This window comes from Gouania willdenowi, chromosome 18 (genome assembly GCF_900634775.1).
Source record: "Gouania willdenowi chromosome 18, fGouWil2.1, whole genome shotgun sequence".
Lineage (NCBI taxonomy): Eukaryota > Metazoa > Chordata > Actinopteri > Blenniiformes > Gobiesocidae > Gouania > Gouania willdenowi.
In genome coordinates, this window is record NC_041061.1 from 9,534,445 (window position 1) to 9,550,150 (window position 15,706).

A 15,706-nucleotide genomic window follows, 5' to 3' on the forward strand; every position below is an offset into this window, starting at 1 on the left:
GATAATAAATGTAACTAGATCATTCTCAACCAGTATTATGCATCGGAGTGACTGATTTCTGTTTCATTTGAGGCATGCACTTTCATGGCCTGAACCAGGGGGGAAAAAAAACAGCTACTTTCTGTAATCTGAACATCAAAAGGATTAGCATCATCTTCATTCATATCAGGTTTGAATGTAAAATGTGCTTATCTCTCATTTGCAGGATGCCTCAGATGTCAACTAAGACTCTAATCACCAGCTGGGACTATGGATAACTTCATCTTGTTTGTAACTCTTACATTTAACAGAAGAAAAAAAAAAAAAGTAATCGACTGATAAAGGATTCACATGACAAACGCTTATGAAATTAAAAATAAATGTGTGACTGTATAATTTCTCCTTTTGTGCATTTTCAACACACTTCAAAACACAGGACTAATGTTCCCAAAGCCTTTTATTTGTCAAGCTAGGATTGAAAGAAAACATTTTCAGACTGAAGAAAATATAGACTTTTTGATTGGGTATTCTCTCTTCACTTTCACATATGTACAGATGTCAAAGAACAAGATATGTACACAAGAACAAAAGTTGTATAGAGAGTGCAACTGCTACTGGTGACTTGCCAAGACTCTCCCAACCAAAGAAAATGAAAATAAAATAAACAAAACCAAAAACATGGTAAAGCCAAAAACAAGCAAAAATAATATATAAAAAAAAAAAAAAAAATGCCACAAACCGACGCAGCCTCACCTTTAAGTTTCTGTACAAAACAATGTTTGATCTCAAAAAGACAACCTCAACGTCCTCTCTAAAACACCGCGTCTCAGAACAGCTACGAGATAAATGAGTTACATGAAACACAAAGAAAATATATATTTTTTACAACCACTCAAAAAACAAAACGGAGCACTTTTGAGTCTGTTTGTCTGACAGTGAAAACTCACCCTTGGATGACTCGCAGAAAGATGACTACGCTGAACAAAAACATCCAAATTTCATTTTAAATGTTAATAGCGGCCATCACTGCACAAAAAACAGGAGGGGAAACGACACGCGACTTGTCGTATTCTGAAAGTGCTCTGCTGAAGAAACGCGGGGCAATTTTTGAAACGTGGCGACAACTTCAGGTAAAAACCTCCAAAAAATGAAAGTTAAGTTTTCTAAATAAATACCAGGAGTGACACTTTCCATATCTGAGGCTTAAAACCTTTGATTTACCTTTAAGATGAAAAATAGCTTTGAAAATAAGAAAGCAGGTCCGAATAACTTAGGTAATGAAATACACCTGCGAGCAACAGAAAACTACAAAAGCTAATTAAACATTTATCACTAGCCACTTTCCCTAGTTCTCCTGTTCACTGTGTGTTTGAATGAGTGACAAAACAAAAAACAAAACAAAAAAAAAACCAAAAGAGGATAAATAAGAATAGTTGCGATTGTCAAAAAGAAATCCTACAAACAGACGGTACAGTTGCCCTTCTGGAGATGATTTTAGGCTGTTATGGCTGTAGGCGAAACAAAAAACAAAAACAAATGAAGAAGAACAAAACCAAACAAAAAGAGTCTGTGAGGATGGCAGAAACAGTGGTGAACGCTCCCGTCCTCTTCCTAGTCACCCTTAGGTGTCCTTTTTGTGTCCCGACCGTCGCGTGTCCCTGCACTTGTGGCAGTAAAAGATGTCTGGGACGTTGGATTTCTTGATTTTGGCGCACGAGAGGTGAACCCAGATGCTGCACTGGTTGCACTCGATCATCGGCCGCCCAGCAAATGGCTTCCCGCAGTAGCAGGTGATCAAGTCCCACGAATCGTCACCTGGTTTTAATAAAGAAACGTGGAACAGTCAATCAAAAAGCCTTTGGAACTTTGTTAAAACACAGCTTATGGAACAACCTCTGGATTTGTATCAATTTAGCAAAAAATAAATAATACCAACCACATCCAACTGGTATCTTTACTTATGATATATATATATATTTCTATATAATTCCAGCAAGTTAATTTTGTCTTCCTTTTTGAAACAATATGTTACGGTTTCATTTATTCAAACAACTTTTTTCAAGAAATTCACTTTGATCTCCTAGCAGATCAAAGTAAATCTCCTAGCAGATCAAAGTAAATCTCCTGAAAAAAGTTGTCGGAAAAAATGAAACCGTAGCACATTGGTTCTCAACCTTTTCAGCCCTCAGCCCCCCAAAATAAAGGTGCCAGAGCCCAGGGATCCCCACTGTACCTGAAGGAGGTTGAACACAGACATGAACATTGAAGAACAGTAATGTGGATACAGGGCCATCTATAAGGGGGCATAAAGGGGAGAGATTTTTGGGGTCCATCCATAAAGTCAGAAAAATGATCCATTGTTCTATGAATCTGTAATAACCACATATATTCACTCATCTGAATAATATCCACTGTAATTCAGGAAGTTTATTATCTGTGCCATAGTATATAGTCATCTTAAAGATGTAAATCCTTGTTTTAATCAGAAATAAAATGGGTTAAAAAGTGACCAAAATGGTAGAAAAGGTGGTGAAATGGGATTTTAAAAACCACAAAAATTGGTTAAAAGTTGCAAATTAGAGTGGCCAAAAACACACTAAGAAACTGGTAAAAAAATGATTCAAAGTGTCAATATTGGAACAATTAGTAGGAATGATTAGTCAAAACTGGCAAATAATGGGCATGACAAATTGTCAATGTAGTTAAATTGGCAAAAATAAGCATTATATAGGGTAAAAACAAGGTTAAAGGTGACAATAATGGGTCAACGTATGCAACATTAGGTGGAAAAAGTTGTTGAAAGAATTGATAAGTTCAGAAATGTCTTGAAAGAATGTTCAGAGAAGCCACTGAAATTTGATGGAGAAGTTGCAGAAATGGGAGTAATGTGGCAAAAATGCATTAAAAAAAATCAAAAATATGGCAAGTATAAGTGATGAAAATAAGTTAAAATATGGCAAGTTTGGTGTAGTTGCAGAAAAAGGGTAAAAATAGGCAAAAATCGCCTCAAATTGTTCAGAAATTGTCGTGTCGCCAGCAAGCATGGAATTATTTTCCACTGCTACGCTGACGACACACAACTCTATCTCCAAGTCTCTCCCTCCTGCTCCTCCTCATCCATGGCTGCCTGCCTCAGCTCCTGCCTGGAGGAGATAACGGCGTGGATGAGTCAAAACTTCCTGCAGCTAAACAGCTCAAAAACAGACGCCATTCAAACTGAAACCTCTCATCGACTCTGTTTCATTTTTTTGGACACACCATTCCCCTCTCTCTCCCTCTGTCACAAAGCTGGGGGTTAAATTTGACCCCCACCTTTCCTTCCACAGTCATGTCACCTCCATCTGCAAAACTGCATTCTTTCACCTCCGTAACATTTCCAAACTGCACCCCAGTGTCTCGCAACCCCAATGGGGTTCTGACCCCAAGGGTGAGAACCCTTGCCTTAACATATCAATCATAATATTAAGTATATTTCTACCTGGTCAATGTGTTGAAGATGAAACACTTGAAAGAGCAAAGCCGTACCTGACTCCACCATAATGTCTTCATCAGCGATCCAAGTCTCTCCCTCACTCGAGCTCATGTCTGCCTCTCTGACTGACTCGTCCTGCTGTATTTTTCCATTGCCCTGTAGGGCTGAGGTGGATCCTCCGTTTCCCATCAGCTCGTCCCTGCCGGCGTGGCCCTCAGCGTGCGTGCTCCGTGCTTCAGAGTCTGTCTCGCTTTGAGCAGCCGAGCTTTTCAGCTTCTTGGGTTTGGGCTGTTTGGAGTTTTTGCTGCGTTTGATGCGCGACCTTTTCTCGCCCTCGCTGCTCCCGCTGTCCGCCGCCATCATGGCCGAGCCCAGCGACAGCTTTTTCAGTTTTTTGTCCTTCTTGCGCTCGGCTTTGGCGCTGCCCGGGCTCTCGTACAGGGAGTCTTTTAGGCGCATTTTGTCCAGCAGGGAGCTGTCGGAGTGCATGCGGCGGATGCTCTTGCCCTTGTTGGCTCGAGCTTTGCGGACGAACGTGTGGATGGTGTGGATGTCGGAGCCTCCGTCCGTCCAGGTGTTTCCCATGGAGCTGCTGCATCCTCCTCCGCCTCCGTCTGCCGATAACCCCGAGCTGTGCGCGGAGCTGGAAGATGTTGGAGACCATGAACTTTCCTGCAACGAGAACATAAAGTAGAAGGAATTACAGCAATGAAACATTCCTTGAACCCTAGAGTGACCTTAGCTGCTGATTTACCTCTTGTGGACTGGGGATGTAACCAGCATACGCCAAGACAAAACTGCAGAACTTATTGAAGTCCTCAACAGTCCTCTTTTTCCTCTCGGGGGGCTGGGAAAAAAACGTTTTGATGTTAGTAAGAGTGATGCTTACCTAGACTGGCTCATAAGAACTTTAAAAACGTACTTACCAGAGGTTCTGTTTTACATGACAACAATGAATCTGTGGGGGAAAAAATAAAAAAATAAAATCTGTTAGAAATATATTACTTTATCAACAACAATAACACATAACACAGAATAACCTCAGTAAGTTGGAAATGCTAGCACTAGATTGCTGCTAGTTTAACTCCTAATATTTAAAATCCTGTCATTTGTAATCTTTTGAAAAGATGTAGATACTCTATGAATATCAAACTATTTAGTACTAGACGGGAATCATGCTTTACACATTTTGTAACAGTTGTAAACAAATGTCTGCATAATAATATTTAATAGGCGAACTCACACAAACAGCATGAAATCAGATTAAATGTACAGTCATCATTAGTGCTGGGCAATATATCGAGATTTAAGATATATCGAGTTTTCTAATTTGGCGATATAGAAAGAAAATGGCAATATCACCTACCAATATACATGCATATATTTATATATATAGCTTATTTTGTATTAAAATACTAGTTTTAAGAGTCACTGCTTCTGCTACTTCTTAGTTAGATGTATTGCTGAGCGGCACATATTATGTAGATATTTGTTAATAAATGTGCCTGTGGGGCATTTTGCATCAACAAATTTAACCCAGAATTATCTTTCTGGTCAGATTGTATTTAAATTAAAATTATTGAGATCGCTTTTGAATATCGCCATTTTGAGATATGAGTTTTTGGTCCATAATGCCCAGTCCTAGTAGTCATGTTTATTCAGTTAAAAACGACCATTAGATTAAATTGTGGGGGGTGAAAACCTGTTGACGATAAAACAACAGCCGACGTAAACAGCACGTGTGATCGTCTTCTGCAGTCCGAGTCTAATGCATACGATTTGTCACTGGGATCAGCTGCACATCACGACTACAAGCGCCAGTGCAAAGGACTGCGGGTTTCATGCAATTATTGATATGGATCATATTGTTTGACTCTTTATACATATGAGCCTCTTCATTCAGTGTAATGCAAGCAGGGCGATCTAATCAATTTTTAAACTTAAATATATATATTTTGATGCATATTACAAAAATAAAAAGTCAGCATGAATATTTAAAAAGTTTCAACTTAGATTTCAAATCCTAGAAATTTAAACAATAGATGAGACACTTTATTTTATTGGTCCAATGGGTGATTTCCTATTGGACCAAAATTATTCACTAATATTTGCAAGTTTATGCATATTTTATAGCAATACAAATGTCTCTCATATCACCAACTTATTCGTTTGATTTTGGGTGATCAACCACATTAAAAGAAGATGTCTTCCATCATCTGCTAGCCAGTTAGCAGCTTGTAGAAGACCAGTAAGGAACTGGAAATCGATCGAAGGCAGTGAGAAAAATACTCATCCGAGTAGATTAATGACAAATTTACACATATACAACCGAGGACTAATATAAATTACATTATTTTTTTAAAAAAAGGACCTCACTTTTGGATGCAAAAGGTGATCAAACAACACAAACACATGCAACAATGTAGCGGATGCTAACGTTAGGATAGCTGTGACGCTATTGGTTACAAATCTGTAGTGTTTCCATGCTATGCTAACCTGAGCTAAGCAGCAAATCACTTCAAATATGTTATTTTAAAAAGGCGTTTATGTGGTAAACCACTTTAGCCGGCTAGCATATTACGCTGGACAGCAAGGCTCGGCAACAAAGTTAGCATAGCCAGCTAGCTAGCTAGCTAGCTGGCTATGCTAATTTACAATATATCGTAGTTGTTTGCGAATACAGCTGAAAGACTGTTCAGAAACCTTATGTTTTGTCCAGTCGACAGAATAAATAACTGTTTGGGCGTTTATTAATAAGATGAGGTGGAGTTACGGATCAGTTAGCTTCCTGTGTAAACTAGTGACAGAATTTCATTGCTGAACAAAACCAACAATTATTTAAAGGCATTCATGCCAATCACACTTTAGTTACACGCCGAATACGTTGTGATTGCCACGCATTATAAAAAAAAAAATAGTCATATATTAGGTGTAATGAATAGTAATAATTTATCGTAGTAGGGTTTTACTCAGGCACGTTGCTGCAAAAACGTCAATATCCTCATTAGCTGCATTAAGATACAATATATGGATGTGATCAGTAATGGTCAATTACTTCTGATTAGCCAAGTTTTAACAAATTGTGTTTCAGCCATGCGACGCATTTGGAAGTCAGGGCTCAGATAACAGGGTGTCCAACAGATTCACAACACCGGTAAGCCTTGGAGCTAGGCGGTTCTTCGGCGCGTCAACTTTACGTTGGACATTGTCCGGCATTAACGAGAATTTAACTATTTTAAATCATCTTGACACCCATGTAGACTTTCGCTTGAACTGTGCATTTGTCGACTTCACCGGTCAAGCGTATGCTAATCGAGCAGCAAGTCATTTTGAAGCATACGCAACAAAACGTAATGCTAACGTTAGCTTGATTTTCCCCACAATCAATATGCCTTTTCCACTGCACTACCTCTACATGTATGCGTTTTTTCCACATGTATACACTAAACTGAAGCTGAAACGTACCTTGGTGATCCGACATTATGTCAAGCATTGTCGCCTCATCGACAAGGCCTCGATATGGAGCCTCGGGCTAGCCGGAGATCCACAGCCGACGCTGTGCGGCTGCACCTCACCGCCCTGCAAAGTTGACAGCAGCAGGCCAGCGACACAGCACGCCCAAGGCTTCTTCAACCACCGTTCTCCGGGGTCAAAGCTGCCCCTTTAATCCTCCAACAGAGATGTAAAAATACGGCTAATGTAGCAACCGTTCCCACTCTGTAGCCTGGTCCTCACTATAAGTCCTGTACCGCTCAGCGCGCAACCTCTTAAATATCCCCTTTACCTAAACGTAACTGTGAAACTGCACGTGATTAATAGCTACCAGAAGTCATCACGTGCTCCCGGTAACGTTAGATCCATTCTGTTAAACTTCTCGTGTGGAAGTTTCTACGCCGCATACGAAACGGAGGAACCCGGAGTTTTTATTCCGCACGGTCTTCACCAGTCCGTGCGCGGCAGAAGCCCCTTGAGTGGCAGCAAAGTATTTCCTGTGATGCATTCTGGTTAATGTAGTTTATTAAGTAACCGCTCCGAAATAGACAGAGCACACATCTCGACACTATAAAACTACATTTACCTTCCTTAGCTTAGCGAGTGGCGAAAAGCGAACTCTAGGATTTGTAGTTTCAATTCCCTAGCAACACGGACATGCTACTTAGCAATGCACACTTAACTTGCACTTGGTAAAGAAAGCTTTAATATGTCAGTTTTTCACCTCGTAGCACTTTATTAACATATCATTTCTTTTTTAATCTGTAGTGCGGATAGTGTTTCGTTTTTTCGTTGTTTTCTGGTGGATAAAGGCGTTCGCCGTCCGGTCATGATGCGTGTTTATTAGCATTTACTTCACTACAATGCTTTCTGAACTACTGCAGGGCAATAATACTGGAGACTTTCTTCTGTTAGCGGGTAAATGCTTTGACATGTGTACAGTTTTTACATCCATGTTTTGTATTTTAAAATACATTGGAAGTGGTTCTGTGAGAACATAAGATCTGATTGTTGTTCTCCTGTCTATAGATTCCTGCAGTTGTTCTGCACGGAATCTCCTGAAGAGCGTCGTGGTTTCTGCACTGAACAGGTATATATAATCAGATTAGTATAGTGACTGGTTATGTCGGCATTACTGTCATTCAAGGTAATTAGTGATGGAGTGATCCCAGTGTTAGAGTGGGGTGCAGCTCCTTAAACTAATAGTTAACTATTCAGGGTTCAGGGCCCATCTGCAAACCCTAATTAACAAATAACAGTCATCTACTCAAATTGAAGGCATTTATCAACAAGTGGTTAAATTCAGATATGGTAGAGCTGGATTTTAAAAATTAGTTGAATTTGCGACGGCCAATTAGGGGTGGGACGATACACTGAATTCACGATACGATAATGGAGTCGCAATAACGATACAGTAGAGGAGAGATTCTTTATTCATCACGCAGTGGGGAAATTTACTGACGTGACGGCTCAATAAAAAGTGCAATAAAAAAGACAGTAGAAGGCAACACACCTGAAAGTCACCCGAAAAATAGTGAAATGAAGATCAAATTAAACAAGACTGTCATTAACATCCCCCGTCAGATTGGTTGTCAATATAACTCACAGCTTTTTCCTAAATGTCCTAAATCTAAGAACTTAGATGTATGCATAAGAAAATATTATCACATCAGAATATAAAGTTACTAACTATATTAAACGGTTTGAAAGAAAAAGCTGTCCCCTCTGAAGATATCTCGAACAGAGTAAAGAAAAAAGGAACAAGGGCAATAATTCCGGAAAAAATAATTGCGCACTTCTCACTTTCAAATTCTATCAAGGTATTGATACAATGAAGCCAAACACCAAATTCGGTTATTGTATCTTAAACGGTTTGTAAGAAAAGCTGTCCCTTTTGAAGATACCTTGAACAGAGTCCAAAAAGCAGAACAAGGGCAATAACTCCGGAAAAATAATTGCGCGCTTCTCATTTTCGAACTCCATCAAGGTATTTATACCCTGAAGCCTCACTTAGAAATCCTTTAAGATAGGATAACTATATTCGATGTGTGGCTTCAGGGTATTAATACCTTGATGGAATTCGAAAATGAGAAGTGCGCAAATATTTCTTCCGGAGTTATTGCCGTTTTTTTTACTCTGCTCTTCAAAGGGGACAGCTTTTCTTAGAAACCGTTTAAGATAGTTAGTAACTTTATTTTCTGATGTGATAATATTTTCTTATGTGGACATCTAAGTTCTTAGACTTAGGACATTCAGAAAAGGGTCGTGAGTTATCATGACAACTAATCTGGCGGGGGATGTTGATGACTGTCTTCTTATTTCAATATTTTTTTTAAAGCTATAAGGGGCCATTGCAAAAGAGTCAAAGAGCCACATGAGGCTCCAGAGCCGCAGGTTGGAGATCCCTGTCCTAGACTGTTTTGTTGTACAGTCATACAGCGGTGGGGATGAATGACCTACTGTAGCGCTCAGTCCGACAATGTGGGTGTTTGAGTCTACCACTGAAGGAGCTTTAGACCCTCCACAGTCTGATGCAGGGGGTGAGAGGTGTCGTCCATGATGGATGTCAGCTTTGCTGCCATCCTCCTCTCACTCACCTCCTCCAGTGGGTCCAGGGAGCAGCCCAGGACATCACTGGCCCTCCTGACCAGTGATGTCCTGTCTCGCTCAGTGCTGCCCGCTCCCCAGCAGACCAGTAGAGGCTACCACAGAGTGATAGAAAGTCAGAAGGAGGGGTCTGCTGACCCCAAACAACCTCAGTCTCCTGAGGAGGTGGAGGCGACTCTGGCCACACACGGCTACAGGTTGGTGTGGTGAGACCAGTCCAGTTTATTGTTGAGGTGAACACACAGGTGCTTAAAGCTTTCCACCTGCTCAATGTCCCAGCCCTGGATGTTCAACAGTGTGTGTGTGAGGTGGAGACCTTCTCCTTCTCCGGAAGTCCATCACCACCTCCTTTGTTTTACTGGTGTTTAGACTCAGATGATTGTGTTCACACCAGCTGACAAAGTCCATCCACCTTAACTCCCATACACACTGTACTTTACACTGGGCAGGACATTTCCAACATAATATGAATATATTTAAAATAAACCATAACAATGTGGTGTATAGTTCATAGGGTTTTTCAACCACTGGATCAATAATTATTTAATTTTACCTAATTTTTGAAAAGTAAATTAATTATTGTCTGCAAATATGCCATTGTGACTCTCCCCATCCCAAAGCACACAGACATAATATATTTATGTATTATACATTATATGAAAATAATGTGAAATTATATTTTATAAATAATACATCATATAAAACAAAACAATATTTAACATTATTAAGTTCAATTGTAGTTCTAATCATATTTACCGGTAATGTTTTTTTTTTTTTTTTTTAACTTTTATCCCTCCCATGACATTAATAAAAAAGTATGCAAAATATGAAAGATTATAAAAGGTTGTTTGTTTGATTTGTATTCAAAACATTAATTACTGTATATTGTTAATTGCACTTTTTATTACAAAGAAGAAATATGAAATTTCATTAAAATAAAATATTTGATTGTAAATATGAAAGAGCACAGTGTGAACGTTGCCTTAGTGAGAATTTTTTGTGAACCCACTCATCCCCTCGACAGTACATCCTGTGATATTGCAATATCCTGTCACACAACATATCGTCCCACCTTTAATTCCTTTTTTAAATTCGTATCGTCATCATTCTTTCTATTTTGAAACCTTAAATGAAATATATCCAAAGACCATAAATTACATTTTAGCAGTCGATGGATGCTTGACTCTGAGGAAAGCTAAGGACTAAATTAAATTATTGCCTCATAATAATAGAAGTAGAATAGAGAGCATTCTGTTTGATAAAATAAAAGCACAGGACATATTTTTTTTTTTTAAATCAATGCAAAGGACCCACTTTTGGGTCCTCGTTCACCAGCTGTGAACCCCTTCCTAACACGGTCATTAAACACAGGTTACTACTCTTTTTATTGCCAATGGAGATTTTTTAATTGTTCTATTGTTTAATATCTAGCAGCTTATTCTTCTTAGCAAACCTTTAGTTTATGTGGTTTTGTTTCAAACCTGTTTCAGCAGCATAAACCACAATGCATGATTTATTTAAACAGAAAACGTACGTGTGTGTGCACCAGGAAGCAGGGTCATATTTTTAGATAGAGGTCTTTGCAAAAAAAAAAAAAAAAAAAATGACGGTTGTGAACCACTAAACATGTCCGGACATGTGTCCTTAACATAGAGAGGAATCTGTCCACGTCCTGGGTTTTGAGACCAGTGAAGAGGAGCTGAACCAGACACTGAACTCTTCACTCACTCAGAGGTAACTCAGATAAATGTCACTTATTTATTCAATGTGAGACATTTTAAAGTGAGCCCACGGGGGTCAATTTGTACATTGTGACAATCCTGCTATATGTTTGACAACAGGGTCATTCTATGGCATTTCCAAAATATGTTCAAGACAATGAGACATCCCATGGACTTTGGTCTGAAAACATTCTGAAATCTTTACCAATTGTTTCTTAATTTGTTCAATAGGCACACTGTGCATTTTTAGTTTGTTCAGATGAATTTTTTTTTATGATATAAACAGTTTAATCAGTGGGGGTATGTGTTGATTTCTGTACATCTTTATTTTTCTTCCATATTGAGCTTCCAATATCTCAAAAATGACATCACATAGGAAACTGAAATTTAGCATAAAAATACAGCTCCACCTATTATATAAGAATATATAAAACGATCTGCTTTACATCCTATCTGGTGGACATGCCAGACCCTCAAATTTGGAAAGACGTTTGGATCTTGAACATGTTTAGGCCTTCAGTAAACACCTTTGCATATGTCTCAGCGCTCTGTAATTTTATCAGCTTTAAGCTATGTACATAGACTGTTCAAATCACTAAGGATTCGTCACATATATGTATTAATTATTGGGTGACAGTCTCTTGAAATCGCAAAAAATTATTTCTTGTTATTTTTTACTATTTTCATTGGCCCATTACTAGAAATCTGATCTCTGTTTTAATTTATAGTATAAAGATAACTCTTTCTTGGGATATAGAAACATTTTCTATCTTTGACTTCTTCATTAATTTACTGTACCAAATGTCAGTTTCCTATGTGATGTAGTTCCTGAGATATATTCGAAGCTGAAAATGGAAGAAAAATAAGGAAGTGCAAAAATCGACACATACCCCCCCTCACTAAAGTGTCCATATCTCAAAAAGGATTCATCTGATCAAACTAAAAATGTACAATGTGTCTGTTGAATAATCACCCAACAATTGGTACAAAATGTCAGATTTTTTTTTAGATCAAAGTGCGTGGGATGTCGTGAAAATGTGTTGATGGAAAACTGTCATATCAGAAACGTGATGTGTGTGGAATTCATTTTTGACACCTGTTTTTTATTCAAGGCTGCACTTTCACAATGCTTACTCCGACCCTCTTGGATGGACGGATCACTCCGCTTTCACAGTCGACCAGTTCACTTCGGAGCAAATTACACATCTGATCAAACGAACCGTGCACTCCAAGCCACCGTTGTTAGTAATCGACTCTCTATCATGGATATTGAGACATGCCAGTCCCCTGGCTGTCTGCAGGACGCTTCAACAACTTAAAAAAGGTCAAAACTAACTCTGTGTGCTCTAATTGTTCACTTTTCATCCCTCCCTGGTCTATTTACTCTCTTTATCTATGATTTTTTTTCATTTATGTTTATTTGTTTTAGTGCTAAAATCAATGTGAAGTGTAAGTCTGTGGCATGGTGTTTACTTTATTTCATTAGGGGGAGCTGTGAGAGCGGTCGTAGGCCTGCTGCATGCAGACATGCATCAGAGGGGAACTGTGGGAAGTGTTCGACACTTAGCCTCCTCTGTCGTTTCCATCTCACCTGCCTTGAAAGGAGACGAAGCTGTGGCGAAAATAACAAAACGCTCCAAATCGGGAAAGGTTACACAAGATGTAAGTTAGCCTTGGGATTGAAAAAGGGGCGGGAAATTTACAGTAAATAAATAAGTTTCCACAAGAATTTAAGCTTGGCAATATAATGGTATATATTAACATTTTCATGGAAATGACTTATTGAAATTTCCCGTAAATTGGGAGTAACTTTTAAATAACTAATGTTGATAATTTACGATGATAATACTTTCTTACTTCTTCAGACTCTGGAGACTTGACTTCAAAACTGAAAATCTTTCTGATACATCCTATAATTACATACAGTAAATGTCTAAGGCAGAAGTGTCAAACTGAGGGCCCGGGGGCCAAATCCGGCCTGTTAGATGATCCAATTCGGCCTGCAAAATAGAATGTATAAATAACAGAATTCATTCCTTATTGTGTAAATGACAAAATAATTGAATTGTAGATATCTCAGTTCCTCCAAATACAAGTATTCTAGTAAATATTTGCAGGGCTCAGTTTTCTCATGCTTACATCACATGACTGCAGTCATTTCTAATCTCAAATTGTTTGAAAGAACTCTCAATTCTTCCAAAATCCTCCAATTTTCCTCCAATTAGTCCACATATTTTCCCTTAATTGGTCACAAAATCAAGGGAATTTAAATTTAACATCTTTTATTGCTTGGCTATTGCGGCGGTGCCTTACATACTTTATATTTCATTTATTTGTGGAAGTGCAAACTAGTGTACATTGTTGTTGAAATTGCTTATTTTTTCTGCCTATAATCTGTGTCCCACTCCAGATAAAACTGGGCCAATGAGTTTGACACCCCTGTTTTAGATGATGCTATAACATATTTTTTCAGCTATTTATATTTAACATCCCTGTTTAGAGCTAACTTTCAAGTTTGAAAGAATTTTGCAAATCTATTTGAAATATTATGGTTCTCTTTAATTGTATTATTTGGAAAGGATGCTAATATTAATGTTTGGATATGATAGACAGAGTTATTTAAAATGACTCCCAATATCCTGTTAATTCTGTTAAATCCCATGTGTAAAACTCATGGTCCAGGGGCCAAATCTGGTCCTTTGGAGCATCCAATTAGGCCCGTGGGAGGAAGTGAAAATGACAGCGAAAACGTGAATTATTGTAAAAAATGAAACTCAACAATATTTGCAGGGGCTCACAGTCATTTTTAATTATAAGCTGTTGGGAAAAAAACCCCTCAAAATTCTTACGAAATCCTTGAATTTTCCTCAAATTACGACATAATATTTCCCTTAGTTAAATAGAAATTTGTTACAAAATCTTGTACATTTAAAGTAAAGATCCTGTTGGGACTGATATCTGTCACTTGTTGCTTGGATAATGTCAGTTTCTTACATATTTTGTATTGTATGTATACATAGAAGTGCAAACTAGGGCACAATAATGTTGGAATTTCTTGTTTTCCCGCTTAAAACCTGTGGCCCACTTGAGATCCAATTGCTCCGTATTTGGCCCCTGACCTAAAACGAGTTTGACACCCCTGCGTTAAATAATCCCCATGAAAAGTTTATATTTGTGAATATTCCCAAAATTCCTGATCTTAATTTCCCTTTAAAAAAAAAAAACTACCTGAACTTTTCTGCCCCCTTGCAATCTTCGATAGCATTTGTACTGAAATAACTGTTTTGTGTTTGAACATTGCGCTAAATTCTGGAATATTTTTTTTTTTGTTTTACCCTCAGGAGGTGACGTTCAGCATCAATGGAGATTTAACGCTCACCATACATAGCAAGCAAAATCCTCCCAGTTTAAAACCGACTGAGCCAGAGGAACAGCAGGTTCGATATAATGTTAACGGATTAACAGTGTCGCAGTGCAGAAATGCGTCTGAGCTGATTTGTCTGCCTGTGTTGTTTGTGCAGACGGACCCTACTGCTCACCTGACCTTCAACCTCCGTCTGTCTGACGCTGAGCGTCAGGCGAAGGAGAAACTCTCACTGCCTTTTGTTTTCAGCAAAGAAAAGTCAGATTTAGTTTTCTACGCTGCTGTTATTCATGATAAACACTGAATTATCTCTAATCTTTTTTCTTTTTCTTTTTGGACAGAAAAACAGCTCTGCTTCATTCCACCCAGGGATCAGGGCGAATCCTTTACGAGCCGGACGCCAATGATGACTTTGATCAGGAGGACCCTGATGACGATCTCGATGTTTAAAAAAAATAAAAAATCTAATTCTCAGTGGGAAAAAAAGACAAAATGTTGATTTGGTGATTTAGTATGTTAAATAAAAATATTGTTGAGTGTTTTATTTTAGGTTTTTGTACTTCTAACACCTGAGGCATCATAAATCTAAAGAAGAGAAAATACTAGTTACTGTATACCAAATATCTACTGTGCAATTTTTTAAAATGTATTTCCCCCCTTACTAATACAGCATTTATTTTTTTTTATTTTTTTTATTTTTTACTAAAATAAAAAAAAGGATTTAGGCTGCCAACAAATTGTTTTTCATATTTTTAAAGGTTTTAATAATAATGATCAGTATAGAAAATCAACAAGACCTCAGGTAACAGATGACATCCAATTCATCCTATCTATGAAACACTCAGCCTACGTAACTGAAACATACAACATTGTTAACAAGTTTTAGTTGTGTAAGTATAGTTTGTTTTGAACTCAATTGAATTGTGGACTTCCACCTCAGTGAAGCACCATAGTATATAGTCATCTTAAAGATGTAAATCCTTGATAAAAGGTGGTGAAATGGGGTTTTAGAAAACACATAAATGGCTTAAAAGTTGCAAATTAGAGTGGCCAAAAAAAAAAAAAAACGGA

The 15,706-nt window shown here is 38.1% G+C and overlaps 2 protein-coding genes across 2 annotated transcripts; one reads left to right on the forward strand and one right to left on the reverse strand.

Annotated features, from left to right (window-relative positions):
• Positions 1-418: 418 nt before the first annotated feature.
• phf23b (PHD finger protein 23b) lies at positions 419-7,452 on the reverse strand. The gene is made up of 5 exons (XM_028475117.1): positions 6,917-7,452; positions 4,378-4,409; positions 4,206-4,298; positions 3,505-4,123; positions 419-1,794 (listed from the first exon to the last, which is right to left on the reverse strand). Exons 1-5 carry the CDS (start codon positions 6,942-6,944, stop codon positions 1,601-1,603), a joined length of 966 nt encoding a protein of 321 aa, XP_028330918.1. The 5' UTR covers positions 6,945-7,452; the 3' UTR covers positions 419-1,600.
• On the forward strand, positions 7,416-15,176 carry elp5 (elongator acetyltransferase complex subunit 5). Its single transcript, XM_028475118.1, has 9 exons — positions 7,416-7,635; positions 7,712-7,861; positions 7,973-8,033; positions 11,204-11,284; positions 12,384-12,595; positions 12,758-12,933; positions 14,613-14,708; positions 14,793-14,893; positions 14,977-15,176. The coding sequence occupies exons 2-9, from the start codon at positions 7,807-7,809 to the stop codon at positions 15,083-15,085; spliced, it is 891 nt and encodes a 296-aa protein (XP_028330919.1). The 5' UTR covers positions 7,416-7,635; positions 7,712-7,806; the 3' UTR covers positions 15,086-15,176.
• Positions 15,177-15,706: the final 530 nt, after the last annotated feature.

Bases quoted from the DNA above. Each gene is read 5' to 3' on its own strand.
- phf23b (XM_028475117.1), bottom strand. From the start codon at position 6,944: ATGCTTGACATAATGTCGGATCACCAAG. The intron at 4,299-4,377 runs GTAAGTACGTTT...TTTTTTTCCCAG, and splicing joins CATGTAAAACAGAACCTCTG to CCCCCCGAGAGGAAAAAGAG. The intron at 4,124-4,205 runs GTAAATCAGCAG...TTCTCGTTGCAG, and splicing joins ACATCCCCAGTCCACAAGAG to GAAAGTTCATGGTCTCCAAC.
- elp5 (XM_028475118.1), top strand. From the start codon at position 7,807: ATGCTTTCTGAACTACTGCAGGGCAATAATACTGGAGACTTTCTTCTG. The intron at 7,862-7,972 runs GTAAATGCTTTG...TCCTGTCTATAG, and splicing joins AGACTTTCTTCTGTTAGCGG to ATTCCTGCAGTTGTTCTGCA. The intron at 11,285-12,383 runs GTAACTCAGATA...TTTTTATTCAAG, and splicing joins AACTCTTCACTCACTCAGAG to GCTGCACTTTCACAATGCTT.